The sequence below is a fragment of the Ixodes scapularis genome, unplaced genomic scaffold (assembly GCF_016920785.2).
Source record: "Ixodes scapularis isolate PalLabHiFi unplaced genomic scaffold, ASM1692078v2 PGA_scaffold2__306_contigs__length_199485367, whole genome shotgun sequence".
Taxonomy (NCBI): Eukaryota; Metazoa; Arthropoda; class Arachnida; order Ixodida; family Ixodidae; genus Ixodes; species Ixodes scapularis.
In genome coordinates, this window is record NW_024609857.1 from 196001022 (window position 1) to 196028639 (window position 27618).

General features: G+C 48.4%; 1 protein-coding gene across 2 annotated transcripts in view; it reads right to left on the reverse strand.

Annotated features, from left to right (window-relative positions):
* Positions 1-6: 6 nt before the first annotated feature.
* LOC115312425 overlaps positions 7-27618 on the reverse strand; it is a 55734-nt gene continuing 28122 nt past the window's right edge. Inside the window, exons 3-8 of one of the 2 annotated variants that reach the window (XM_042292132.1) lie at positions 19334-19451; positions 11803-11842; positions 11676-11737; positions 10376-10439; positions 3556-3620; positions 7-1608 (exon numbers count right to left, since the gene is read on the reverse strand). In XM_042292132.1, the coding sequence (XP_042148066.1) occupies positions 1524-1608; positions 3556-3620; positions 10376-10439; positions 11676-11737; positions 11803-11842; positions 19334-19451 (434 nt within the window). In that variant the 3' untranslated portion in view covers positions 7-1523. Of the gene's footprint in view, positions 1609-1646; positions 3621-10375; positions 10440-11637; positions 11738-11802; positions 11843-19333; positions 19452-27618 lie in introns of those variants that run through there. The other variant, XR_006078043.1, reaches the window with a different exon arrangement.

Here is a 27618-nt window from a genome sequence, read left to right on the forward strand (position 1 = left end):
GTTTAGAGAAACGCTCGACTCCCAAAGAGACATCTTTTACGGCGTATCCCGGAAGCGTCGTGTTGCCGAAAACGGAAGGAGCATGCGTGCATTTATTGCGGGCGGTTTTGCCGCCCGAGATCGGCCAATTGCCTTTGGGTCATGAGATGGTGCTGTTTGCCACCTGCTCTTTCCAGGCCTTTGCACGCAAGAATGCCGCCCACTCACTCGACGGCATGAACATGCTCGTTACCGGTTGTGGGCACCGACAGTCTCACCCGAGGCGTAAGGATGGAACGCACCAGACGCTGCGCGTGAAGCAGCACGAGAATGTTGCCGAGAGAAAACAATTTGTGCATCCACGAGAAATTCCGTGCGGTTGACGTTTATGCGAGACCCGGTGTCTCTGCCTGTGGCTCCACACAAGGTTCTTCGGTCGTCATACCCGGACAGCGACCAGACTGCCGTCAAAGTGTGCATCATTTGCCTACCCAGTGTTTGTGCATAGGCACCTAGCACACACCTAACAATAACCGTGCGACAAAAAAAAACCCGACAAACTTCCATTTTTGTATTGAGCAACGCAACATCACAGAAACTTCCAGTCAATCGTGACGCAATATTATCGAAATGTTGCACCAGCTGATGCGGTCCATTCACATCCCATTGCACGATCATCCGCGCAATTTCTTCTCGACGCCAGGATGGGACATGGAAGAAAATCAACTTTCCCCTAAAAAAAGAAAGAAAACTTTTTAGCCTTACCTCATGAGACTCATCCTGACTTAGAAGCAAGTCCAAAACTTGCTTCTATTTAAACACGCCGACCCCAAAATAAGGCATGCTTCGGAATCACTTAAATGAATCCCTCAACGTGAATTGCTGCACTCAACGTTTTTGGGGGACGGAAAGCTAATTTTGTGACATATGTAAGTGTCATTCTTGTCCAGGCATTTTCAAAATTGTTTTTTTACCATCTTTACTGTCTCTGAGGGGCGACAGTTTTTGAACCTTTTCCTCATTTATTTGCAGAATTTCTCAATCTTAGTGTGTGCATGTATTTACTCGCATAATGAATGCACCCCCCACCACGGGCATCAATATTCAAACTTTTTTTTTTTTTCTCCCGTAATGAACACACTTAATTTTTAGCTCCGTGAGTCTTGAACTGCGTCTAGCCACCAAGCCCACCAAGCCAATTTTCTTTTGCCGCCAAGCGGTGAGGTCAAGTCAAGCCAAGTCAAGCTGCTCTTCTAATGGCTGCAATTGAGTGGTTGCGGAAGTGATCAACCGTGAAACCGAGTGGTCCGCACGCCTAGCGAAGCTGGGGTCGAAAAATTGCCCAGCCCCGGACGTGCTTCGTCCATCGGATGCATTGGTGTCAACAAACACACCGTCGTTTCTGATCCGCTTTTGGACAGCAATATCGTGAAAGTGGTTAGGCCTAAAAATGGTCGCTTGGCTCTCCGCGCCGAGGGAGATTCGTAGGGCGCTTTTTCTTTGGCAAAAGGCACGCCGAAAACGTCCTAAAAAAGGTTCGCAACTTACAGAGCACCACTAGTGTGGCGCGCCCACAACCAGGCTCTGGCAATGGAGACGTGCCAGAGTACCTCCTTGTCATATTGGCACCTAAAATGATATCCGCGCAAACCATGTAAATGCAAAACTTTTACACCGCGTAATGAACGCACTCCGAAATATGCGTCAATTCTTCAGCAAAAAATGTGTTCATTATGAGAGTAAATACGGTATACTGATTTTGATTCCGACATCAGATTTTAGGTATGTCCCCTTGAATCAAAGATGCAGCAAAGCATCCTAACCGAGTACCTTTTTTACAGGTCGTTACGCACAAATTCTCGTTACAAGAGATCTTGAGCTCTATAAGGGTGTTTCCAAGGTTCCAGCATATACTCTAAAGATAGGTTTGTAGACTGGCTTTATTTACCACGAAAAAAGCGCAACTGGCGACTGGAGACGTAGGATCCTAATTACTCCAAGTAATATGTATCTCTATACTTTTTATTGATTGACTTTAGAAAGATCCAGTTCAGTTACTGCAGGAAATAACAATATCAAGTTTACTCATATCCTTTCTTGAGAATATTACAAAAACTTTAGTAAAGCAATTACATCTACACGAAAGAAAAAAAAAGATACTTGGAACGTCACCTTGAAAACAGCACTGACTAGAACCTACCTAAGCACTGGTGCCGTGCTGTGCTGTATGTGTGAAGGGGCATTTATAATAAATCAAGCTCTTCGACACTCAAAATTTGGTGGTTATAGAAAAGCTCGAGATTGAATGGAGTCATCATATTTTGCGAGCCTGGATTGTTATTGAAACTTGGCGATTTTTAAAAATCCTAAATTTTCAGCCATTTTCTAGAGCTCTGTCTAGACACGACGTTTCCAAATAAAGAAATAAAACTGACCGAATTCTCTGCTCCCAAGATACCAAGTGCGGTACTCTGGACACATCTGGTGGCCCACACCAGGTGAAACAACTCCAAAGCCGCACGAGGGGCACACATCAGCAAGTTTTCAGATAGAGCTAATCCAAGGGGGCTCGCACCCCTGTCGTGCCCCGTAACATGCTCCCTTCCCGCGCCACTACGGCCAAGGAGCAACATTCTCCAAAAAAATGTCAGCTGTTCATGGCCACCGTAGCAGGCTGCTCCTGCCACAAGCACCCAGCCGACCGAGCCAAGGCCATCCACTAGGACTCGTGAGGTGCTGCCGTACGAGCGATTACCGCAGCCTCTCGGGGCGAGGAATGCCAGAAGACTACCGAGAAAGTCGGGCAAGATCACCGCTCGCGACTTAAGCGAGGTAACCCGAAGAGAAAGACTGCTGCCCTCTTATAACTGCCGACAAACGTGGCCAAAAGTGCGGTGGCCACGATGGATTTGCTCCTGAAGACCTGACCCAAGCAGTTAGCGTAAAATTTCGGGGCTTTTGCCAAACACTGGGTACACAGGGGCCCGGGCCAATCGGTAAAAGCCGAGATGGCCGCCTTTGAAGGCAGGGCGCATCGGAGAAAACACATTTTCGCACAATGAATGATGACGGGACACTCTCCCAAGTCAGTGGAGGAGGTCCTTGCTCTGGTTGCAACTAGTTTGTCCCTTTCCGTCGCAAGAAAGCGGATATCCCCATCATCGCCGATGGCAGTTTCATGGCCGCCACATTGGGATGAATATCTTCGGCTCATGCCGGCGCTTCCGAGGGTTTCCAGAATTCCCAAGCTTGGGAAAGTTTACTAGCGGGCACTTGCACAAAGTGGGTGTTAATTTACGCTAGAGACCCCCGTGCTATTTCTCGAATTTTGCGTCACAAGTGAACCCAAAACCCAAAATGCAGCCTACGTTTGGCATATGTGCAGAGATGAGCTTTTCAGGGGCCCCTAAGCCTTTCAGGCCCCTATTTTAAAACTCGGTCCATATTCAACGCATCATTGGCCATGCATCAATCCACAAAGCTCAAGCTTACTGTCGCAGTCAGACTAGCATCTACACACTGAAACACAACATCAAGCGGCGAGAACAAAAGATGGGACGAAGCCGCAGTACGCACGAGCCAGCCTTCTTTGGTTCTTCCTTGAGGTATTGCCCCAGCACCACACACATACAGCTCCAGTACTGCAAATTCACAGAAAAAATCGCATCATCAGCACGGGCATTCAGAATCCGGGTATCAGGGCACAGTATGCTTGAACATGGCTCATGTAGCAAAGCACAAGGCCGCAGAGTTGTCCCATTAAACAACTTTAACATTCCACTATCTCCCAAAAATAACAAACAATATGGAAACTAAAAATGGAGTGCTCTAGACATAATTAAAAAGATCAGAACAATCATTACACCTGTTAAACAGTACTACTATGCATATGGTTACGATGAGTGACCAAGATCACAAAATTGACCGCATCTCAATGATGTTGATTGGGGCGAAGCTCTGGTGGTGCTTGTCTGCGTAGACGGTGAGCCGCAGCATGCCGAGTCTTTCGCTCGTTTTCCTCCATGTCAGAAAGAGAATGTGTGGTATGGAATGTGGTTATATGCGCATTTAAGCATTTGACCGCAGCGCCCTCTCGTCTGTAAACGCTAAGCCAATGCCTGCGAAGTTTAACGCAATTATATACGCATTTGACCGCAGCGCCCTCTCCTCTATAGACATTGAGCGGCTACATGCAATGTTTCATCCATGACAGAAACCCCAGCTCTTGAGTTACTACCATATCTCAGAGCCCCCTACTCGTCCCGCAGTTATGGCCGAGTGGTTAAGGCGATGGACTAGAAATCCATTGGGGTCTCCCCGCACAGGTTCGAATCCTGCCGACTGAGCAAACATTTTTTTTGCATCATTTTTTTTTTATTTTTTGCCCTACACGAGCACCAGCAAGATCGATGCGAGCACGGATGGACGGATGGACGGATGGACGGATGGACGGATGGACGGATGGACGGATGGACGGATGGACGGATGGACGGATGGACGGATGGACGGATGGACGGATGGACGGATGGACGGATGGACGGATGGACGGATGGACGGATGGACGGATGGACGGATGGACGGATGGACGGACGGACGGACGGACGGACGGACGGACGGACGGACGGACGGACGGACGGACGGACGGACGGACGGACGGACGGACGGACGGATGGACGGACGGACGGACGGACGGACGGACGGATGGACGGATGGACGGATGGACGGATGGACGGACGGACGGACGGACGGACGGACGGACGGACGGACGGACGGACGGATGGACGGATGGACGGACGGACGGACGGACGGACGGACGGACGGACGGACGGACGGACGGACGGACGGACGGACGGACGGACGGACGGATGGACGGATGGACGGATGGACGGATGGACGGATGGACGGATGGACGGATGGACGGATGGACAAGGCTAGACCCTAAGGAGCTTCGCCCCTATTAGAATTATACTTCAGGTGGCAATGCTGCACCCACGCCGGAGGGCGCTCGTGTCGAAGAATGGCATGTGGTTCTTTTTCCCTTCACCAGGGCACACCACAGACACTAAGGCCCACCGTCTGTGAGCAACAGTGTTTGCAAGGCTGCAACACTGCGCTGTTTTCCGCAGTTATGACTTTGTTTCTGGCCGATTTCAGGCTACCAGAAACTAATGACAATGGGGGAGAAGTGCTTCGGGCCACAGTAAAACACAGGATCCAAAATATGCACGAAGAAGCTGTCCCTTTTTGCTGCTCCCCAAAAAACAACCACATGAAGGTACGGCATTGAGCGATCTGACGAGGCTTCATCTCCCAGCAACGTTCCGAGCCGTTAGCAAATCGTTGGAAGCAGTCTCAAAGGGCCATGTCCTCGTTAGTGCGTAGCCCATGAAATTTACAAACACATAAAAGAAAATGGGCCAGTGAATAACCGAGATGTATAAAGCAGACGCTACAAGCCATCCAAGTCTCTCCAGGGGATCTAAGCTGAGCGTTGAGTGACAAAGTCGGCGAGAGTTGTGAATGACGCAATTGGCCAGTGCCAAGGTCAAGTGAAACACTGGCCAATCGAGGCAGCCACCAAATTGCCGACCTTCTTGCCGAGTGTCCAGCACTGAGAGCATGTGCCTTTTCATTTTGGCTTTGCCATTTGTAGAGCTCAAGGTCACGTGGTGCTGGACTGGCTGGGTCACTATGGAATAGGTTGCTGCATCGACCACCTCTTGAAAGGAGGGTGCGGGGCACTGTGAAATCGCATCATTACGTCCTACATACAGCGTCTCGGACTGCTCAAACCCATTGACTGGACGGCGAAGAATTCTCTCTTGCAAACCGGCCGCACTAAACATCAAGCCATTTGCTTGACGCCCCTTTCCGTGGCTGTGAAATCAAAGCCATTGACTTCTGTGCACTCGTGCAGCTTGAGTGGCGATCAAAGCTGGACACGTGCACCCTTCGCTTCTAAAATACCACAGAAAGTTCTACCCGAGCATAAACATATTCAGAAAAGGGCTGTAGGCTGGTGCCATTTTCAGCATTGTGATGCGTGTTTTGCTCAGTTTACGAAGCCACAATTGCATGCGGGCTGAGCTGTGGAGATTGCATGCTGGGCTGTGCATTCGTAAACAGTGGAATTCTCGCAATAATTATAAAAGGCCATGAAGAAAGCATTGTTAGCATTTCGATAAGACAGTGAAGGAGTGTACTTGTTTCCTTTTTAATTTTCTAAGCTATATTAGAGCACGTGAGCAGACGCTGATAGATGCTTACACACCGATCCAATGTTGACAAAATCTCAAGCCAGCACACCCTTGTTTGTTGACCAGGAAAGTGAACCAAGCATTCACTAACACACAAATACTGAAGATTGCACCAGCCAGAAGCCATTTGTTTACAAAATGGCTCGTGTAGCAGTGAACAACAACCAGATTCCGATTAGCTGCACTGTTAAACACGAAAAGAAGCTCATTCTATGCAAAGAGAAGAAAGTTGACTCCATTCCCTTGAGCTGCGGCCATCAATAGACCGGCAGATGCACCAATCGCAAACTCTGGGAACATCACAACCAACTTTCTAAGGTCTCGCCACATTCCTATCATCCCATAGTCATACATCCCCGTTCGACCCGTTCGTGTTCGCTTTGTCATCCCCTCTTTGATGAAACAACGATCCTGGGGCGGCATAACAGCAGATTCGGCAGGGAAATCATAGAGTCATTCGCCATGACCCCAGCAAAAGACAACGTGTCAAACCCTTCCCTCCTGCTGACGAAAACTGAGGTTGAATTTCTAAAATCCGAGATAAACCCACCTCTCTGACTTGCTCTTCACGTTTTAGAGCGCAGCTCTTAGGGGCCCGTTCCCGGCTTGAGCGGCGTCGCCGTCGGCGTTGGCGTCGCCGTCGCCGTCGGCGTCGGCGTCGGCGTAACCAAGGTCATCCCAAGGTCACGTGACCCCCAAGGTCACGTGACCCCTCCCAAGGTCATCTCAAGGTCACGTGACCCCACGTGACCCCCTGAAGGTCACGTGACCCCTCGAGGTCACGTGACCCCTTCCAAGGTCATCTCAAGGTCACGTGACCCCAAGATGACCCCACGTGACCCTTTGAAGGTCACGTGACCCCCAAGTCACGTGACCCCTCTGAGGTCACGTGACCCCCGAGGTCACGTGGTCGCCTCCCCAAGGTCACGTGACCCCAAGGTCACGTGACCCCTTCCAAGGTCATCTCAAGGTCACGTGACCCCACGTGACCCCCAGGTCACGTGACCCCTCTGAGGTCACGTGACCCCCCGAGGTCACGTGACCCCTCCAGGTTACGTGACCCCAAGGTCACGTGGGGGTCACCTTTGGGGTCACGTGGCCTTGAGGTCACCCCCAGGTCACGCCTCCCCGAGGTCACGTGACCCCCTCCCCGAAGTCACGTGACACCCCCTCCCGGAGCATATTAAAGAATGAGGGGAGGAGGAGGAGAAGGGGGAGGGGTCTACCCTCCCCTCAGTACCCTTCACTCCTCCTCCTCAAGAGCTGCGCTCCAATTCGGCGTTACAGGGATTTGTAAACGGCTTTCACTTTTTTTTTATCTCCCCTTCCATCCCTTTCCCTCCTGGGTTTAGTCGGCTGATCGCTGTGAGAATTTTTAATTGTCTATTGCTAGTTGAAAGATGCGGTTGTGTTATCCCAGTGTTAAATGTTTATTCTTTCTTCATCCATCACCTGAACCAACACGCTCTTCTACCAATTGTGTAACAGCCCAGTACGCGCATGTTCCTCGCTTCGGAAAGCGAGCAAATTGCGCGCTATGCGTACAAACGCTGAAAACAGCACCAGTCAGAAGCCCTTCTGTGCCTACGGCCGTGACTCCTGCATGATCGGACGCTAATCATTATATATTTGCGCCTAAAAACTTACTTGGATGAGGCAAAGTTTAACAGCGAAATTCGCGCCCGACAAAGATTTATTGTAACGTGCCACCCTGTACTCGCTGAAACCAAACACCATGCGACGAAAAAGCGACAAAGATCGCCGAGGTCGCTACGCACGACCGAGGTGTCGGTTGTCTTGGCGACTCCATAAGTCATGATGCTACGCAAGTGCAAACGCAGACAACCAGCGTGAACAACCAATGCACAACACAATCAGCAATGGTGGTGTTCACTAAATAGAAAGTTTGAACCTGGTATCAGTCCGAAATCAGAACCATGCAGTTCTACGATCCGACTGGCTTTTGCCCTGGGAACAAAATCCAGAATGCCAAGGTCAATAGCAAACAGCCCGTGGCCCGAGCCAACCGCGAGCTGCATACACAGCTTAGAGCAAGTAGTTTGTTCTGGAAAAAATCTGCAACATCTACGGAAGAAAAGCCTACAAACAAATTGCGGGTAAATCACCTTTAAAAGAGTGTGTAATTTATAAATTTTGTTAGCAAACAAGTTTTATGTTTACTACAGTCCAGAACAAGGTCTCAGCAGCCTAGCACACACATAGTACTTCAGTAAGGAACAATGCATACGCACAAAGTCTGAAAATGACACCGACCAGAAGGCCTTCTTTGGAACAGTTAAGAACCTTATATAACACGGATCTCAAACTCATTCGAGTGAGGAGCCAGATAGCCCATTCCTAAAAAGACGAGGGGATTTTGGGACAAAAAAAAAACATACATCCGTGGTGTTTTACGTCGCAAAGCACCCGTGTGTCCCAGCAACACCCCAGAGATTTTCTAGAGAAGGAGCCTCGTGCTTTCTGCTCTTTGCAAGCTCGCCATTTTGCCACCTTTAACTTTCATTTGCATATATGTACCTTGGTCCCACACCTGATGTTAGAAGAAGATTTGAAACACTACCGTACATACAGTTTTCTATACAATGAGAGGAAGCACAATGCCTTTACCTGTTGCTCATCATTCACTATGCTCAAGAGGCATAGAAAAAAATCTCTTCAAACTGCAGTTTTTGTTTTCCTCGGAAATTTTATTGCAGCATTATAAGAAAATGTATTTTGAAAGTATGTTTTTAACATCTACATAGAAGCTTATCGCTTTGAGAGTTGCATTTGCTCAGCACGTGTTCGTAGAGCCGAGGTGGCTCCTTGAACAAAAACCCTTGTAGCCTAGAATGGACCTCTTGGCGAATATGTGCTGCCACCAAGACACGCGACTGGGTTCGAGGCTAAGTGGCGAGAAAACAACGCGCGCGCAAGGCCTCTCCCACCTGTTCCACACCCAAAGCGTCAGCTACATCCCGTTCACCCATTGAGGCGCTGTGACCTAGATATGGCTCCCCCAAACTCGCCTTTGTCCCCATCGTGGGTAATCTTCCGCCCCGAAGTCGACACAACGAAACCATCTTCCCTCTCTGCTCGGCCAGAAGGAAGAGAGAGAGGGTACTGGAACCATTTACTCTCGAACCGATGTTTCTACAAAAGGTCCATTGGCTTTGGCATCCCGGTTGATGTACATGAAAAACGACTGAGAAACAAATATTTACACAAAGTAATACTGCATCTAAAAGAACACGAAAAGTGCAAAATGTGTAAACACATTATATAAGCCGAGCTCCTTTTTGAGCGAAAATGAATCGACAATATGAAACTTATTTATGCCACATGTGGCGCTCGAGGCATGGGAACGCGGGCTCGCAGTCGCGGGATGCTTGCGGGCCGTGTGTCTGAGACCAAATACCATCAGGAATATCCTGGCCCCGTAAAAGTGCCACACTTAACTGCTCCATTTTGCTCAACACGTGCAAAGCTCCGTTGCAGTTGCTCAACATTTCACTCTGTGCCTAGCAGACAGCCTTGCGTAGGACTTGGCTGTGCTGCCATCTGGTGGCACATATGAGAAACTGGGACAAAACTATTGCGCCTGCAGCAGCATCATTACTCAACCTAAACCTTCGAAGACCGTGACTATGATTACGCAGATTGAAGGGGATGGGCAGGAGTGCAACTGTTTCCCCCAAGAGCTTCAAAATCAACATAAAATCAACATATTTAAAAAAAAATAAGGAATACACCAGCGTTTCATGGAAGAAATGCCGTTTTTGGCAAAATGGCAAATGTAAGGGTAATGGTTCGTCCACGACGTCACATCCGTCCACAACATAGAATCTCTGCAGATCCCCCCTAGCCTAACCTGTAATCCACTCCCGCCAAATACCCTAGGCTATAGATCCAGATGTGTTATGCAGTGTTTGGATTGATTGAGTGACCCTCTACAACGGTGAAAGCAAAATCCGAGGTGGGACTACCATATAGCATTGTATAAAAAACAAATTCACTCGTAAAAGTTCTAGCACAAATTACATGTCATGTCTGACTACAATTAGAATAATAACTGAAGAATGCAGTGCACAGCAGGACTCGCTTCTCATCAACAACACCACGTGCACCATGTTGCTTACCGTGATTGCTTCATCAAGGGGATCAGCGCGCGATTTTTGCGAGGAACATTCTTCCTCGCTAGACCTGCAGTTCAATGTAAAGCAAAAGAAAAATTGGTGGTAACATTGTAAATGACTCAATTTCTGCAAAATGCCAATTTTTGTCAATTTTGCAAATTGAGTACATTTGCAAAAAAACAATTGGTCCTGTGAAAAGCAATTAAGCAAAACTGGCAACGTTCTGAAAACTGTTGAGAAGCTTTGTTCCATTCAACATCAATTTGTGAAAACACATTGTGACTGTGTGTAGGTTCAATCGACAGTATCTTGGAGATTGAACGAGACCCAAGCCGGAACGCATGTTTACTTCAGCAACTTCATCAACATTTTCTGTCAAGGTATAGCCCGATCGCACAGCGTGCCAACACCTCTGCAAATCCTCAAAGGATCTTGCTTTTATTCACCTACACAAAAGAGCCCCTATGGTCCCATGTGCATCAAATGGTCTCTGGGTTGTGGGGATTGGCTGCAGTTCTTACCAGTAGTTCAAAGTAGTGGAGTATTAACACTGTGCAAGGGCAACTGCCATAAGAAAATCTGCTACACTAAGAAGGAGCTTTCTTGCTTCTTTTTTATGAGCTCACAACCACAGTGACGCCACTCCCAAGCGCGATTGGAGGGCACTAGACGACTCATTGCAGCAGGCCACTTGTCATTCTTCATCAAATGAACTTGGAATAAAGTTCGAAGAACAGCAAACGCTCTATTAGAGAAACGTTTCGGGAAAAGACTCGAACAAGAGAAGTCCATTCCCGAAATTCCCTAGGTTTATAACTTCCTCGGTGAGCAGTGTTTGTAGAGCACCGAGGAGAGAGACCGGGGACAGTGCCAGCCAAACCCGTCAAACAAAGGAAACACCAATGCTAATCCGCCTCTTTTCCAAAAGCCTGCCACAATGCGCACTGGCTTGGGCTGGTTCACATGTCACAAAATATTACAAAGCTCTTGCTGGGGTCAAATACACCAAATATAGAGCTCACGCAAAACAAAAAAGAGGCTGTCTCAGTAACCCAATGCTGCTTTTAGATTCACAAATGAGTGGCACCAACGTGGATGGGCAATTTTAATTAACGAATAAAAAAAGAACCGACAGAGGGTTTTTGCGGCTTCGGAGCCTGGTGGGCAAAGGTAAATACCACCTGTTCAAAGCACAAGCATAAAGAACAATGCGCGTAGCTGTCAAACAACTGAGCCGATGCTCTTGAGACAAAGGGTCCTCCCACCATTTATAAGCAGTGACTGGAGTACTGGCGATGCTTACCCGAAGCACGGGACTGATGCCCCCTTTTTTGCCGCCTCCTGTACTTCCTCCAGGATCAAAGCCTACAAAAAATGTTCCACGCGCATGTACATCACGCGCATTTAAAGCAGATCAGACCTCAGCTTACCACTGGCTTTGCTCCGGCCTCCTGGACCACGTCTTTTAGCCTGAAATGTATGGGTAGAATCTAGCAACACTTTCTCGAAACCAGAGTGCAGTTTCTCATCACAAGCAGTCCGAGCCACCGTTCTTATTCAACTAAATGCTCCAAGCATGAAGCATGCCCCTTACAGCTCTCCCAACAGTGCTAGGGGTAGCTGTGTGCACCTTTGTGGACAGGCCACATCAAGGCTCAAACATTAAGACCTTCCCTGAAAGGAAATTTTAGGAACTCAACTATAACAAGAAAGTTATAAATTGGCAAGCAAGCATTGTTCCACATATTGATTTGCTTCAATAGCTTAACTGATCAGACATGTTCGAGCAAAAGGCCAATGAAAAAAGCAAATTTTCTGAAACACAATTTAAAAAAACAAACAAAAAAACCGGAACAATGAACTAAGCTGTAGTTTGTACATTGTGGCAACCATAATATCTTCCTTTAAGGAAACATGAAACTATTTCATCTGGCTAACTTGTACTCGGAATAAACACTATATCCATGAAGCATGCAAAAGGCATCAGTTCTGTTTACATACACAAATTTTTGCAATGAATAAATTTATGATGCCAGCGTGTCTTTTCCTCAACTACCCATTTTCCCACCTACCGGATAAAGGCATTACTGCCGAGATTGGTTATAACGAAGTCGGTTATAACAAAATAGCGGTTACATCGAAGCGATCACGATTTCCCATTCCCTTTTGCACTTCGTTAAGCAAAGTCGGTTATAGCGAAATAGTTGATATAGCGAAGTGAGTTTTGATTTTCGTTGACTTCGTTATAACCGGTCTCGACGGTATAGCCTACAGCTAGACCTTCCCTGAGGCTAGGCAACACCTTAGATCTTCCAGTGTTTATTTATAACAAAAAAAATCAACCAAGGTTTTTCTGTGCTCATTTTTTATAAATAAGTGCATTTCGGCAATTTGTTTCATACATGCACCGAAAAAAGTGATTGCCGGTGAAAATATCCAATGAAAGCTAAGCAGGCACGTAGCCAGGATTTTGTTTCGGGGGTGGCCCGCCCATGACAAAATGCTGTATGAGGGGGAAAGGGGAGAGAAGGTCCCAGCAAAATGTAAGATTTTGGGGGGGGGGGGGGGGAACCAGGCCCCATGGGCCACCCCTCTGACTACGTGCCTGAAGCTAAGAGTTTGAATTGCATTTACGATTTGCATACACCACCACACCTTCCATAATTTGACAGCACTCGCGACCGACGTACGAGCCAGAACGATGGTCAAAGTCTGACAACTCAAACATGAGGAAGATACATAGAAAGGGGGACGGACAACAATAAATGTTACCAACACGCTCGTTTTGTACTTAAATTGAGCACTCATTAACGTAATCATTTGGAGCTTTTTATTTACTTTGTATCGTGCTAGCCTTCTCAATGCGATAAAAATTTAATTATCCTCGAATAAAATGCTTTGCGAGCAGGGCAAGTTGTTATCGTTTCTTTCGCAAGATCTAACCGATAACGACCGCCAGTGCAGTTTTGAACACTGTTGTCCAGCTTTGACCTGCACAGGACAAAGGCACAGTGACAATCAGCGGCGACCGACTAGCTCATCTAACCCTCATGCAACTATCCTCCTAGGTCAGCAATTCCAGAAACTGAGGAATAGTAGGGTCCCTGATTCTGGTTAAGAGCATGTACCAGACTAATGTCTACTAAAGGAGGATTTCGACAAAAAACGATTTTCCCTTAAAGCAAACATTTTCAGAAATCTGTGTTCTTCGATTTTAACCAATTTTGTATTGTTGACAAGAGTGCACGTTTATCGGTGTCTTTTGGTAAAGAATAGAAAGTCCACAGCCTAAATATAAACAATTTATGAAGTTTAATGCAAAAAAAAGTGAAAGCCGCTTACAACTCCCCGTAACGCCGAATTGGAGCGCAGCTCTTGAGGAGGAGGAGGGAAGAGTACTAAGGGGAGGGTAGACCCCTCCTCCTCCTCCCCTCATTCTTTAATATGCTCTGGGGGGTTACCTGACCTCGGGAGGAGGGGTCACGTGACCTCGGGGGGGGGTGTCACGTGACTTTGGGGGGGGGGGGGGGGAGCCACGTGACCTTGTGATGACCTTGGGGGTCACATGACCTTGGGGTGACCTTGGGAGAGGTCACGTGACCTCGGGGGTCATGTGACCTTGGGGGGGTCACGTGACCTTGGGGGTCACATGACCTTAGGGGGTCACATGACCTTGGGGGGTAACGTGACCTTGGTTATGCCGACACCGCTCAAGCCGGAAGCGGGTACCTAAGAGCTGCGCTCTAAAAGAAAAGACAATGGTCCTCTCCGATATCCATGCTATCGAAAAGCTACCGCCATCCGTGCAGATTGTATTACGGCTCCATTGCGTTGCTTAGAACCCTGCATTAGCAAGATCTCAAGCATTCCTGTAGAAACTAAAGGTGAAGGAACCGTGTGTACTGAAGACAATGAAAAGGATAGCCAACTGGCCACTTGCTCAACACGCCATAATAGACGGCCCTCCTTTCTATTCCTGTCGGCCTCCCACAAATATTATTTCACTATATTTTGGTGCCGAAACCCGGGATAAGGTATCCGCAGCCGCTACCGACCGGAATCTTTGACTACAGACTGGGCCAGGTCTGGCACGAGTTCTCAAAAGAAGATGGAATATGTCAAGTCCAAGCGAAACATTCTTCCAACTCGGGCGACAAAGGTGACGAATGGCGCCGAGAGCGCTTGCCAGCAAGGTTCTCGAGCTGCCAGCAGTAAACTCATCATTATGGTAAGACTTTGAGACATCCAGAAAAAATTGTCGGATACAGATGGCGAGCTGAACGAGCTCCTATAGCCCACTGAACTCTGAATAAAATTCACTACTGCATGTGACTACAACAATCGTCTTGTGACAAGCGTCACAAGGTAAAAATTCCTGTAGAGAGACAGGCATCTGCCGCTGCCTTCCCGACAATTCCAACAATCCATGCCAAGGGTCCATTCGAGAATTCAGTCAACAAGGCCACAAAAGGTGCAAGAGCCGCCAAACTCGAGCCAACATATTTTGATGGTGCTAGAAACAAGTGGCAAGCCTCTGGTCACAGTTTGAGAGTACTATTCACAGCGACATAGACCTAGTCATCGAGGACAAGTTCTATCTGACCAGATTTTTTAAAGGTGAAGCAAGAGGAGCCACCGCCAGACTCTGACTGACAGAACAATGCCACAATGATGCTAGAGACCAGGGGTGGCCAAACTGCAGCACGCGAGCTGCGTGCGGCTCTTTACGGGTCCAGGCTTTATATGTATAGCGTGGTACAAGGCTTTGCAGCCTTGTACCACGCTATACATATAAAGCAGGACTGCTTTTTGACACATAAATGTGTCCTGTGAGCCCGTTTCTTTTATTGTTCCAGAAATAAATTTGAACCGTACAAGCATGATGGGCGTCAGGGACAGTGGCTCGGTAGAGAACCATGCATTCATTTTTGCTTAGCGGTTGAAGAAACATTCTGCTGCCTGGTGTAACTCAACAATTACCCCGTTTGGAAAGGACCACTCCCTCCACATTGCTTCTCGTTAAATGTAGCCTCCCTTTTTGTTTTCCTGCGGCTCTCTGAACTTTTGAATTTTGTCTGCAGCCCTAACTACATATCACTCTGGCCACCCCTGCTATAAACACTCTGCAAGAAAGGTATACATCTTTAGAAACTTCTAGACATACAATCAGTGATGTGATTGGCCTAAGCCGTTTTGGAGCACCTTTCGGAGCAGCCAAAACAGCGTTTTAGAGCAGCAAAAATGGCCTTTGGTGCAGCCAAAAGAGTGTTCTGGAGCAGCAAAAGTGGCTTTTCGAGCAGATATTCTTAGAGAAATAAAAATATTCATTTCAAGTGGTGGTCGACAAACAAAGGACACTTTGCTCGCCGCAATAAACCAATTGCCAATGACATGACAATTGAAATGCCAATGACATGACACATTTTGCAATGCTTCAGTTAAAGTATACATATGTACCCGCTATAGGTAAATAAGAACCAAAGTGCACATATTAAAATTTATTTGAAGATGACCAGATTAGTATTAAATATCACAGCATTAGGTTGACTAGTAATATAATAAATGAAAGTAGTCTCCAACTGATGAAAAAATAAAAAAAATTGCAGTGGCTTAGCTCGGCCATGCCAGGATATACGTAGCGTCAGCTTATGCGCACAAAATGAGAGGCGCTATCAAGCGGCTCCGGTGCAGCGTCAGACTTGGCTACAGCGCACCGGAGGTGCACAGCTGGGCACGCGGTGGAGCCAGTGCGTCTGCCGCGGCTATGATATCACTCCTCTGGAATGCGCAGACCGGCGAGGCGGGCGCAGCGGCGGCGGCTCCGGCGCGCCAGCTGTGCGCCGTGCGACGTCACTGCTTTTGCGCCAGCACAGCACGGAGCACGGCTCATTATGCGAGCCACGCGAAACTGCTCAACCTCGACCAGTGTAACTCAAGCTACAAAACGTTACTGCCGTGCAATGCGAAATTGTCGCGCGAGCAAAGATGGCTGTTCTATCGAAACCATGTGATCATGCCACTCCGCTCCGTTGCCAACTGGTTCCCAAAATTGTATGCAAAATGGAACTGTCCAGCATAAAACAAAAAAGTCCAGCAGCACGTGCTTGCCAGGCCCGCAGGCAGTGTACAAGCTAAACACACAAAAAAAGGAGAACATGAGCGCATCGATGCAAAGCATTGCGAGCCAGGGTCAAAAAGTTCCTTGAACGCTTTGTGCAATGACTGAACTCTAGACAAACAAGCTCGCTGTGCGGGTTCAGCGTGCAGACATTGCCTTCTCTGCTTTAGCTCACTTCTCTTCACCAACTTTCTTTCGCGGCAGACTTTTCACCTATCGAGGTCCGTCTCAAAGGAAAGCCTACCTAGAGAAACCTAGGAAATCAATACTTCGACACAGGAGTCTTTGAGCTAAAGGGATTTTTGTAGTAGCGTATTGAACATACGGCAGTCCTTACGTTTAGAAAGCACCATATCCAACGTCCCCAAGTCGTATCTGCAGCGACCCGACGTCGCGCGACCATGGTGACTGGCAGGCAGGGACCAAATATAGCTTGGCCACAGCCCTTATTTTTAGGAGTGGGTGCTTTAGCTCATAAAGTAACTCCTGCCGCGCAAAAACATAGTTTCGTTTCACAGCATAATGGCATGGCTGGTACCCAGCACGCTAGCGTCGGAGCGTCCGCACACGCCGGCGTCTATCGTTGAAAAAAGTTGAAAAAGACGCGAGACAAGAGACGGCGGGAAAAACCATGCAAGACCAGATGAATGCTTGATGCTGAGTACTTTGTGTCGGGCGGCCACTTGCGCCACCTAGCTCATGTGTGCTCAATTACGGAACTCAGTTTAGTTTCAGTTTTCAAAGGCGACCAAAATTGGTCATGGATGAAGAAAGAATAAAACAATTAAAACAGGGACAACACAACCACATCTTTCAAGTAGCAACAGACGAGTAAACTTTCAAAAGCGAGCAGCCGGCTATACCCAGTAGGAGTAGGGCAGAGAAGGGGGAGAGAAGGAAAGATAAGAAACGCGAAGTGCAAGTCAGGGTGGTAGGGTTATCTCGGATTTTAAAAATTCAACCTCAGTTTTCGTCAGCAGGGGGGACGGGTTTGACACGTTGTTTGTTGCTGTGGTCATGGCGAATGATTCTATGATTTCCCTGCCAAATCTGCTGTCATGCCCCCCCAGGATTTTTGTGTCATCAAAGAGGGGATGACAACGCAAACACGAACGGGCATGTATGACTATGGGATGACAAGAATCTGGAGAGGCCTTAGAAACTTTGTTGTGATGTTCGCGGAGTCTGTGATTGGTGCGTCTGCCGGTTTGTCCTATGTATTGATGGCCGCAGCTCAAGGGTATGGAGTAAACTTTCTTCTCTTTGCATGAAACAAATTTCTTTTCGTGTTTGACAGTGCAGCCAATCGGAATCCAGTTGTTGTTCACTTGTTGGCAGAGTTGTTTAAGATGCATGCGGCACGAGAAGACAACATTCGTGTTGGCCTCCAGATAGCATTACACCTGTTTTTTCCGATTGTTCGTCAGGCCTTACAGTCACGAAGGAAGAACCATAGAATGAAGGCCTTCAGTACCTAGATTTGCGGCTTCATGTCAGTGCCACTGGACTCCGCTGGGCCTTTCAACAAAGGTCTGCCAAACCTGTCTTACCGTTTTCTAGCGCCCATTCGAAGTCGGTAAAACACGGTATCATCAAATCGTTGTTTTCTTCATCCTTCACGAAGTCTTGCTGTCATCTTTCAGAAGATAGCTTCAAATTGCAGCACATGAGGCTCGTCAGGGCAGGGTTTCCCGTCGACCTTCTCCGATCTGTAATGGAAAGGATGATTCGCGGGCCTGATCGCCAGTCACCAGCCACAAAAAAGAAAGCCCGATTCGCCGTCATTCCTTACGTACACTATTCAGCCCACCGGATAAAATCCATCGCCTCAAAGTTCAACACGAATGTTGTCTTCTCGTGCCGCATGCGTCTTAAACAACTCTGCCAACAAGTGAACAACAACCGGATTCCGATTGGCTGCACTGTCAAACATGAAAAGAAATTTGTTTCATGCAATGAGAAGAAAGTTTACTCCATCCCCTTGAGCTGCGGTCATCAATACATAGGACAGACCGGCAGACGCACCAATCACAGACTCCGCGAACATCACAACGAAGTTTCTAAGGCCTCTCCAGATTCTTATCATCCCATAGTCATACATGCCCGTTCGTGTCTGCGTTGTCATCCCCTCTTTGATGACACAAAAATCCTGGGGGGGCATGACAGCAGATTCGGCAGGGAAATCATAAAATCATTCGCCATGACCACAGAAAAAAACAGCGTGTCAAACCCTTCCCTCCTGCTGACGAAAACTGAGGTTGAATTTTTAAAATCCGAGATAACCCTACCCCCCTGACTTGCACTTTGCGTTTCTTATCTTTCCTTCTCTCCCCCTTCTCTCCCCTACTCCTACTGGGTATAGTCGGCTGCTCGCTTTTGAAAGTTTACTCGTCTGCTGCTAGTTGAAAGATGTGGTTGTGATGTCCCTGTTTTAATTGTTTTATTCTTTCTTCATCCATGACTTAAACCAACACGCTCTTCTCCCAAGCAAAATTGGTCCTTTGGCGCAGATCACCCACACTTTGGTAAAATGTAGCAGGACGTAGCAGGGTTAGCTCCTTGGCGCAGTTTGGCGCAGCAATCACATCACTGGTTACACTCCATCAAGTGTACAGACGACATCCAAGAAGATGAATGTCGTCTGTACGTGACGGCTTTTTATGTTCATAAAGCCTTCCCCTTGTGCCGGCCAAAGGAGAAGCGAGGAGAGACCCTAGAAATGCTATGCATTGAGAGCGTCTTTAAAAAGTGCCAAAGAGACGGTAAATTTTTTTGTCAGCAAAACTCGCTAGACGTTTGTCCAATGAGAGGGCAACAACATGGCCGGTAAGGAACAGCACCACCTCTCTTCCAGCAGGGCCGAAGTCTGCTCAATCCTCCGCACAACCTGGTCGGCCGTCTCGTCAAACTGCCTCAGTCGTGCAGCCTTCCCTTCCATGCGTCCGAGTAGCAACCTGTGGTCTGTCCAGGGCAGAAGGGTCGCTCGCTGTCAAAGGCACTACTGAAGGCTATTCAAATTCGGTGCACCACATGAGCCTTGCACCTTTTGAACGAGAAGAGTCATCTTTCTCAAAGGCAATTTGCCTTTAAAAGCACCAAACCGGGGCATTAAAGTGAAGCCGGATTAGCATTTTACCAAATTCACTGCATTGTGTGTATGTTTAAATAGCCGGAAGCTAGTTGTTCCCAATGGGCGTCCAGTGTGCGACACTGTAGACCTAACATGTAGCCAGTGCAGCACCACAGCCAGCCTGGGGTCTTGCTTCACACAGCACGCCGGTACAATGCTCATTGGATCGAAATGGGCAGCAGTGGCAACTGCACCGAGGATCTATGTGCATCATAAACCATTGCTTCACAGGCTCCTAGCTGCAGCGCAAGCAAACTTGGCTACCGAGCCCCTCTCCCCCAGAATTTTACAAATCAGTTTTAAAATACCACCTCCTCTCCCTGCACATTGGCACGGACCATGCCCTCCACTTTATGCTGAAACTTTATTTGGGGCTTCATCAGAAATTCGAGCATGCTACTGCATGCTAACATTTGAATCTACAGAAACAGACGAGACTGACCTGCTGTCGAGACGTTTGCCAAAAACGTAGCAATCCCTCATTCTTTTAACTGTTACATTTCTCGCATTCATCAAAACCCTGTGCACAGAAAATTAACCTAGTCGTGCCCTTACAAAAGCACAAAGCTACTAACACAATGTGACTCTACTTGAGCGGTTTGGTTGGCTGTCGAAATGATAAATGTGTTCAGAATGGGGCAAGTTAGTGTAGACCAAGAGCAGAAATGACTAGAAAAATTCTCGGGACCGTATCCTTGAACTAAGGACATGGTCCCGAGCATTTTTCTGGTCCCATTTTTACTCCTGGTCTTCACTAACATGCCCCATTCTGAATGCATTTATAATGTGTTTGAGCACCAAATTTTGCACATTACCACCACCAGGGTATTATTTGTACCGACAGAACTGGAGGGTAACACCCAGCAGTTCTGTCGGTGGATTGAAGTGGACTACAAAATTCACTCTTGAAGAGCAAACAACGACAGCTGTGTTCTCTGTAATGACCAGCCAAGACTCAAACGTCAGCTGCATTAACTCCCACCTCAATACCAACGATTTCAGGCTTAATGCAAGACCTGTGCCTTTTAGAAGGATGTTGAATGGGGCAACTTTTCTGGCTGTTCCAGGGTTGCAGACGAGCTGTTTGGTCATTGCAAAACAAACCACCGGGATCAATACGAACCACAACAGAAGAAACTCGCTGCTGCAATTATGAAACATTTGAGGCAAGAGGCACTTTGATCTTATAAAAGATCCGACTTTGTGCATTAAAGGGAAACTGAAGCGGATCTGTGTTTGAGGAAAAAGACTTAAATCATCTTCGTTCGCCTCCAGGATCACGACTATCAAAATTATATTTCAAATTGATGCGCCAAGAAGCCAGAATAGCACATCCAAAATACCGCTGAAGCCCCTCCTACCCGGCACATTCGATGGGAGGAGAGAAATGTGACGTAATGCACAGAGATCTGTAAAGTCGCAAGCACTGCAAGCATTCCCTTACCAACAGTCCAAAGCACAAGTTAGCTGAAACAAACCTTACTAGATTAGCTCAATTAGGGAACTGCCCTTAGATGCTCTTGCACAAGCAGTACCACCCTCTCTGCCCCCATGGCTCGCGTCCCGTCCGAGGATTGCTTCTATGGTAACTGCAGTGTATTCTATGGATGGCATATGTCATGATGGCTGGCATTCCACCATGCTCTATAGCAGTGGATCTCAAGCATGGACGTGTCCGGGACCCCTCGAACTAGCTGCAGTCTGAGGTGGGCATTTTTTTAGCTGTTATAAACAGAAGTGAGAAGCATCAATTAAAACTATGGATGGGTGGATAGATTGTAACCAGAGCCGTGTATAGAGAGAGTTTGGTCAATGGGAGGCGTGGGCAGAGGCAGGGCATGCACTGACGCAGAAACAGGGCTTGACATGCTCTCTTGGTCAACCAGAAGCCGAAAAGAATCCTCTAGCAGCGGTAGCGAGAAACAGCTGAAATCGTAAGTATATGGTTTTAATAAGCGCATAAGAGTTATACAGTAACCCTTCATGGTTGAAAATAGGGTGCATGTGATGTTTCGATTACGATCATGCAGAAAGATGTAAGAAACGAATGTGCCGCTTAACTCTGTTTTGCTCGGACAGAGTTTAACCGCTCAGACGGCAGATTTCCGGCTCTCAGTGCCTGGCATACGGATTATGTTAATCGTTCTGCTAGTCACACTCTTCCACCATGATTTTGGATGACCGTGATTGAAACATCACGTGCACCATATTTTCGGCTACCAAGAGTTACTCCTATGCACTTTTAAGTTTGTTTTTCGTGACCACTGCCAGGTTATTAATTCCGGCTTCTGGTTGGCCATATTCGAATTTGTGAAGACGCCCCGGAACACGCCCAGCCCGCTTTCGGCCAATGGCGCCTCCTGATTTGCCTCCTATACTTCCCGATTATTTCCGCCTTCTGGTTGGTCACATTCAAATTTGTGAAGACGAGCTGGAACAAGTCCAGCCCGCTTTCGGCCAATGGCGCCTCCTGAATTGTCTCCTATACTTCCCAATGAATGACCAAACTCTACATATACGACTCGGATTGTAACGGCTTTACCCTTTATAGCGGGCGGTAGCTTGCACCACCTAGCCAGGGATAACAAAGAACAATATACTTTTTTAGAACAGAGGGGTGCGAGTTAAAGTTGAGGCGTGGGCTTTGCGGACCCCAAAAATGGCTCCATGGACCCTGTCGGGTCTGCGGAACCCCATCTCAGAACCACCGCTCTATAGAATGCACAGTTCTGCAACAACAATCTAGACGGCGCATCAAACAACGGGAGGCGGACTGATGTAAACGAGGTGGGGGGGGGGGGGGGGGGGGGAGGGGGGGGAGATGCCCCCCTTTGCGGGAGTTCTACAACTGAGGTAATCTAGTAATGTTGGCTGAAGCCTCCGGGTATGACATCACACCCGGTGATTGGTTTTCTTGGTTTTTCTCGCTTCTCTTAATATGTTACCGGTGAAATTTTTGCGATATTCATATTCTCAGAGTGAAAAAAAGCCATAAATCACTGCTGGCTCGTCTCCTCTTCAGCATCTCCTATGCCATTTAAATATATAGGTTAGCATAAGTTTGCGCCCAGAGTGCGAGAGGGCTGCACTTTCAATGATGACGAATGTTGCGTCGGTGAGGAAAAACGTTCTTGTCACGTAGTCACATATTGTTTATTAACAGGTTAGGTTACATGTTGAGACCTCATGGCGGTTGCATGGAGCAAGAGAAAAAAAGAGTAATGGCGCGGCGTGCGCGGGAAGTCCACCGGAAGACGCTGGCCCCCTGGTGGCGAAATACAGATATGCAGCACTCCCCCACACTAGCTATAAGTCCATCCGGTCTGGTGCCTTGCGTGTTCGCACAGAGCGTCGTAGTGGGGTAGATCGAATTTCAGTTCGGCTGTCCGGTATACTGTCGAAAAGGCTCGGGTCCGGTGGCCAATCCACAGAAGTCTCTGGAACAGTAGAGCCATGGTGTCGGGGGCGCAACTGGTCGATGTGGCGCCTCATTGAGCCGTGGTGGGTCTCCACTATAGCCATACGGTTTCCCAAAACCTTCGAGATGACTCCCGGCACACAACGCTCACCAACTCCGTAGTTCTTTGCGAACACAAGATTCCCTTCTTTGAGGTTGCAGAGTCCTTCTGTGTCGTCCTTTGGCTCGCTGGTGGTCATGGTGGCGAGGTCCGTGCGAACTTTCGGGCCAAAGCCGAGCATCAGCTCTGCTGGAGATCGGCCTCGGGTGGCCGACGGAGTGCGACGATGCACAAGCAGCCATCTTGCCAAACGTGTGGCGAGGGAACCTCCCGAGAGTTTCTTCAAGCCATCCTTGACCGTCCTTACAGCTCTCTCTGCAAGCCCATTCGATTGTGGATGATACGGTGCAGTCCTTAAATGGCGGATACTGTTCAGGGATTGAACTCGTTAAATTGTGATCCAGTGAATGGTGTTCCATTGTCGGACACCAGGCAAACAGGCAGTCCGAAACGGGCAAACAGACTTCTCAGGTGATCAACTGTTGCTGCTGAAGTTGCGGCTGGTGTTGGTAGTGCTTCAATCCAGCCTGAGTAGCTGTCAACCACGATGAGCACCATGGTACCATCAATAGGTCCTGCGTAATCGACATGAATTCTTGTCCAAGGTGTAGTGGTTGCTGGCCAGGCTAGTGGTTCTACTGCTGATGGCATCGGTGCAGCCTGTTGACACACTGTGCAAGCTCGCAGAGCATCTTCGATTGCATGATCAATACCTGGCCACCAGAGTATTGACCGTGCGAGTGCTTTTGTCGCGTTAATACCCATGTGTGTGTCATGGAGCTCCTGTAGGAAAGCGTCTCGTGCTTTCTCGGGGATAACCACTCTCTCCCCCCTGCGGATGAGAAGACCGTCCAAGGAGAAGGTGTGTCTCTGCGGCCAGAATGGCTGAAGAACTGGATCTTGAAGTTTCCTTGGCCAACCTTTCTTAATGATCTCTCGAGGTGCCACAAGCACAGGGTCCTTCGTTGTAAGATCTAGCTGCTTCCGAGAAACTGGATCGGTGTCCAAGATGTCGAGGGCATGCACTCCCTGTAATCTGTTGTCTTCAGTTCTTGGCTGGTCATGTGGGAGTGGTAAACGACTTAACGCATCTGCATTTTGGTTTGCTTGCCCAGGCTTGTATTGAATCCTGTAACTGTACGCCCCAAGCGTGAGTGCCCAGCGCTGGATTCTGGCAGCTGCGGTGCTTGGTGTTGCTTTGGTTTCTTTGAAAAGCCCTACCAAGGGTTCATGATCAGTTTTAAGCGTGAAAGTTCTACCATGCAAGTAGTCACGAAACTTGGTTACTCCAAAAATTAGTGCCAGGGCCTCTTTTTCAAGTTGTGAGTAGTTTTTCTCGGCACTAGTGAGTGTCCTGGATCTGAAACCGATGGGTTTGTTGACCCCATTGACGTTGTGCGACAACACTGCTCCAACGCCTTCCGGAGATCCGTCGCATTCTAAGATCAGTTCCTGAGTGGGGTCGTAGTGCACGAGGAGACTTGACCGCAGAAGTGTCTGCTTTGCGTTGTTGAAGGCTGCATCTTCCTTGATTTCCCAACTCCACTTCACATTTTGCCGGAGCAGGTTGTAGAGTGGTGCCAGTAGCTGGGACATTTGAGGTAGAAAGCTTTTGTAGTAGCTGATAAATCCCAGGAAGGAACGAAGCTCGTGTAGGTTCCGTGGTGCTGGAGCCTTCATGATGGCTTCGAGCTTTTGTTCTGATGGATGAAGTCCCTCTCTATCGATCCGGTGACCCAGGTACACGACTTGTTCGCAACCAAGTTCACACTTGTCTTCTCTTAGGCGGATGCCATTCTCCCTGAGTGTACTGAGCACTCTCCGGAGGGTCTTTCCAAAATCGTGTGGTCCCTCAGCGACTAGGACATCGTCCAAAAAGACTTGAGTCCCTGGGATCCCCTGAAAGATGTCCTCCATCTTCCTCTGGAATAATGCAGGTGCAGAGGCAATGCCGTACGGAAGGCGGTTATAGCAGTACAGTCCTTTGTGCGTGTTGATGACGCAGGCGTTTCTGGATTCCTCGTCCAAGGCGACATGACAGTATGCCTCTCGCAAGTCGAGTTTGGAAAACCAGTAGCCACCCTTCAAAGATGCAAACACATCCTCAATTCGTGGAAGCGGGTACTGCTCCAAGTCACAAGCAGTGTTGAGAGTCACTTTGAAGTCACCGCAGATGCGGATTCCGCCGTCCTCCTTCGTGACAGGTACCACGGGGGTAGCCCAGTTAGCATGAGGCACTGGTGATAAGATTCCACTGCTGCATAGCCTGTCCAGCTCTGCCGCCACCTTGTCGCGCAGTGCATATGGCAGTGAGCGTGCCTTCAGGAACTTGGGGTTGACATCCTTCCGCAAGTTGAGGTGTGCAGGGGGACCCTTCATCAGGCCTGTTCCCTCTTCGAACAGGTCTTTGAACTCTTCTTTTAGTTCTTTGACGGTCGTTGCCACACTGTTGTCAAAGGGCAGCAGGCTGCCGACGTGTTCAGCAGACAGAAGCTGTAGCTCCTGGATGATGTCGCGACCACACAGAATTGGGTCCGGATAGTCCACCACATACAAGACACCGCTTGCTTGCTTGTCGCCGTTTTTTACTGGTAGGTGCAGGGCTCCCACCACTGGCAGTTTTCCAAGGTAGCAATATAGATTTGTGTCCGTTGGACTGAGAGCAGGCCATGAAGCAGCATGTTTGCTATATGTGTCTTTGGAGATGACACACACGGGTGAGACGGTGTCCACGATCATGTTTAACGTCACTTGCCCCCACTGGAGAGGCTTGACAATCGGTTGAACCGCTGACGGTGCTGTATTCACAGAGTACAGATGCTGCGACGGATCGCTTGGTTCCGCATAGTCTTCACCCGTCGACAAGGTGTGTGCGTGAAACTGTTGGGGTCGTCCTGGCTTCCTCTGGTAGGCCAGACAAGCACTTGCCAGGTGTCCTTGTTTTTTGCACTTAAAACATGTTGACGATCTGTGAGGGCAGTTGGGTGGAGTGTGTGCGTTGTCACCGCAACGAATGCAAGGTTGCGGTGACTTCTGCTGAGTTTTCTGAGACTTCTGCTGGGTTTTCTTTTGAAAGCGTCCTCTCCTTTCCGTGGCCTGCATAACGCTGACCTCAGTCGTTTGCGGCAAAGGTTGGGCCGCGTTAGGCAGCTGGGTGACGTTTTCCGTTGCCACCTCCGCAGCTCTTGCAATTCCGAGCGCCTCATTCAGGTCCAAGGTCTTCGGCTTAGCCAGTAGCACTTTCTTGACAGTTTTGTCGCGCAGTCCGATGACGAAGCGATCGCGGAGGTTCCGCTCGAGCGCAGCGCCGAAGTTGCAGTCGTCTGCGATCTTCCGGAGCTCGGCGACATATTCTGCCACCTTTTCGTTCGGCCCTTGAACCCGTGTTTGAAAACGGTAGGTCTGGTAGATCTCCGAGGGCTCCGGGTTAAGGTGCTGTGCCAAGACCTTGAGAATTTCATCGTAGGCCTCGTCCATGGGCTTTTTAGGCGCCAAAAGGCTTCGCAGACGCGCGTAAGTTTCGGGTCCCACCGACGTGATCAAAATTGAACGTTTCCTGTTACTGTCCACGATGGCGTTTGCTTCGAAGAATGCTTCGAGCCTTTCGGCGTAATTGGTCCAGGATTCGACGCTTGCGTCGAAAGCAGCAAGTGTTCCAAATGTCGGCCCCGGCGTTGGTTGCGACATGGTGTGCTTGGAGCTGAACTGGCTGGACGCTCACCGTTTTCCGGGTAGTAGTAACTTGCTCGGTCAACCGCCACGGGTGAGTTGGTTCTCGTCGCCAGTGTTGCGTCGGTGGGGAAAAACGTCACGTAGTCACATATTGTTTATTAACAGGTTAGGTTACATGTTGAGACCTCATGGCGGTTGCATGGAGCAAGAGAAAAAAAGAGTAATGGCGCGGCGTGCGCGGGAAGTCCACCGGAAGACGCTGGCCCCCTGGTGGCGAAATACAGATATGCAGCAATGAAAAAGAGCACATCACTGCATGCAAACTCCGGATAACAGGGTTACAATGATAACAAAAATCCAACCAAACAAGTGTTGTAATTATAAAAGAAAAACATTCAGCGAAAGATTTGTGTTATAAGGATATAAGAAAAGAAAATATCCATCCAACCATGAGCCCGCCAAATGTGTCAAATCCAACTCCGTTTCTTCATTTGACTGCAATAATCAACCATTCTAACTCAAAGACTTGAAAAGTATGTTTGTTTGAGGACAGAGTCGAGATTTTGGGAAAAGTTGTCTCTTGGGAAGCGAAGGGGGTCACCCGATCCCTGTCGTCCCATGACTGACGACGTGCAAAAACGTAGTGTCTAGAGTAGTGATGGGACGAATCTTTATCTGAATCGAGATTCGGAGCCGAATCTCAAGATTCGGAAAGATTCAGAAGAGCAGCCGAATCTCCTGTGATTCGGAAAAGTTAGAAAAGATTCGGAGCGTTGCCATGGTTGCCAGCTCACGTTAATGAGTTTCA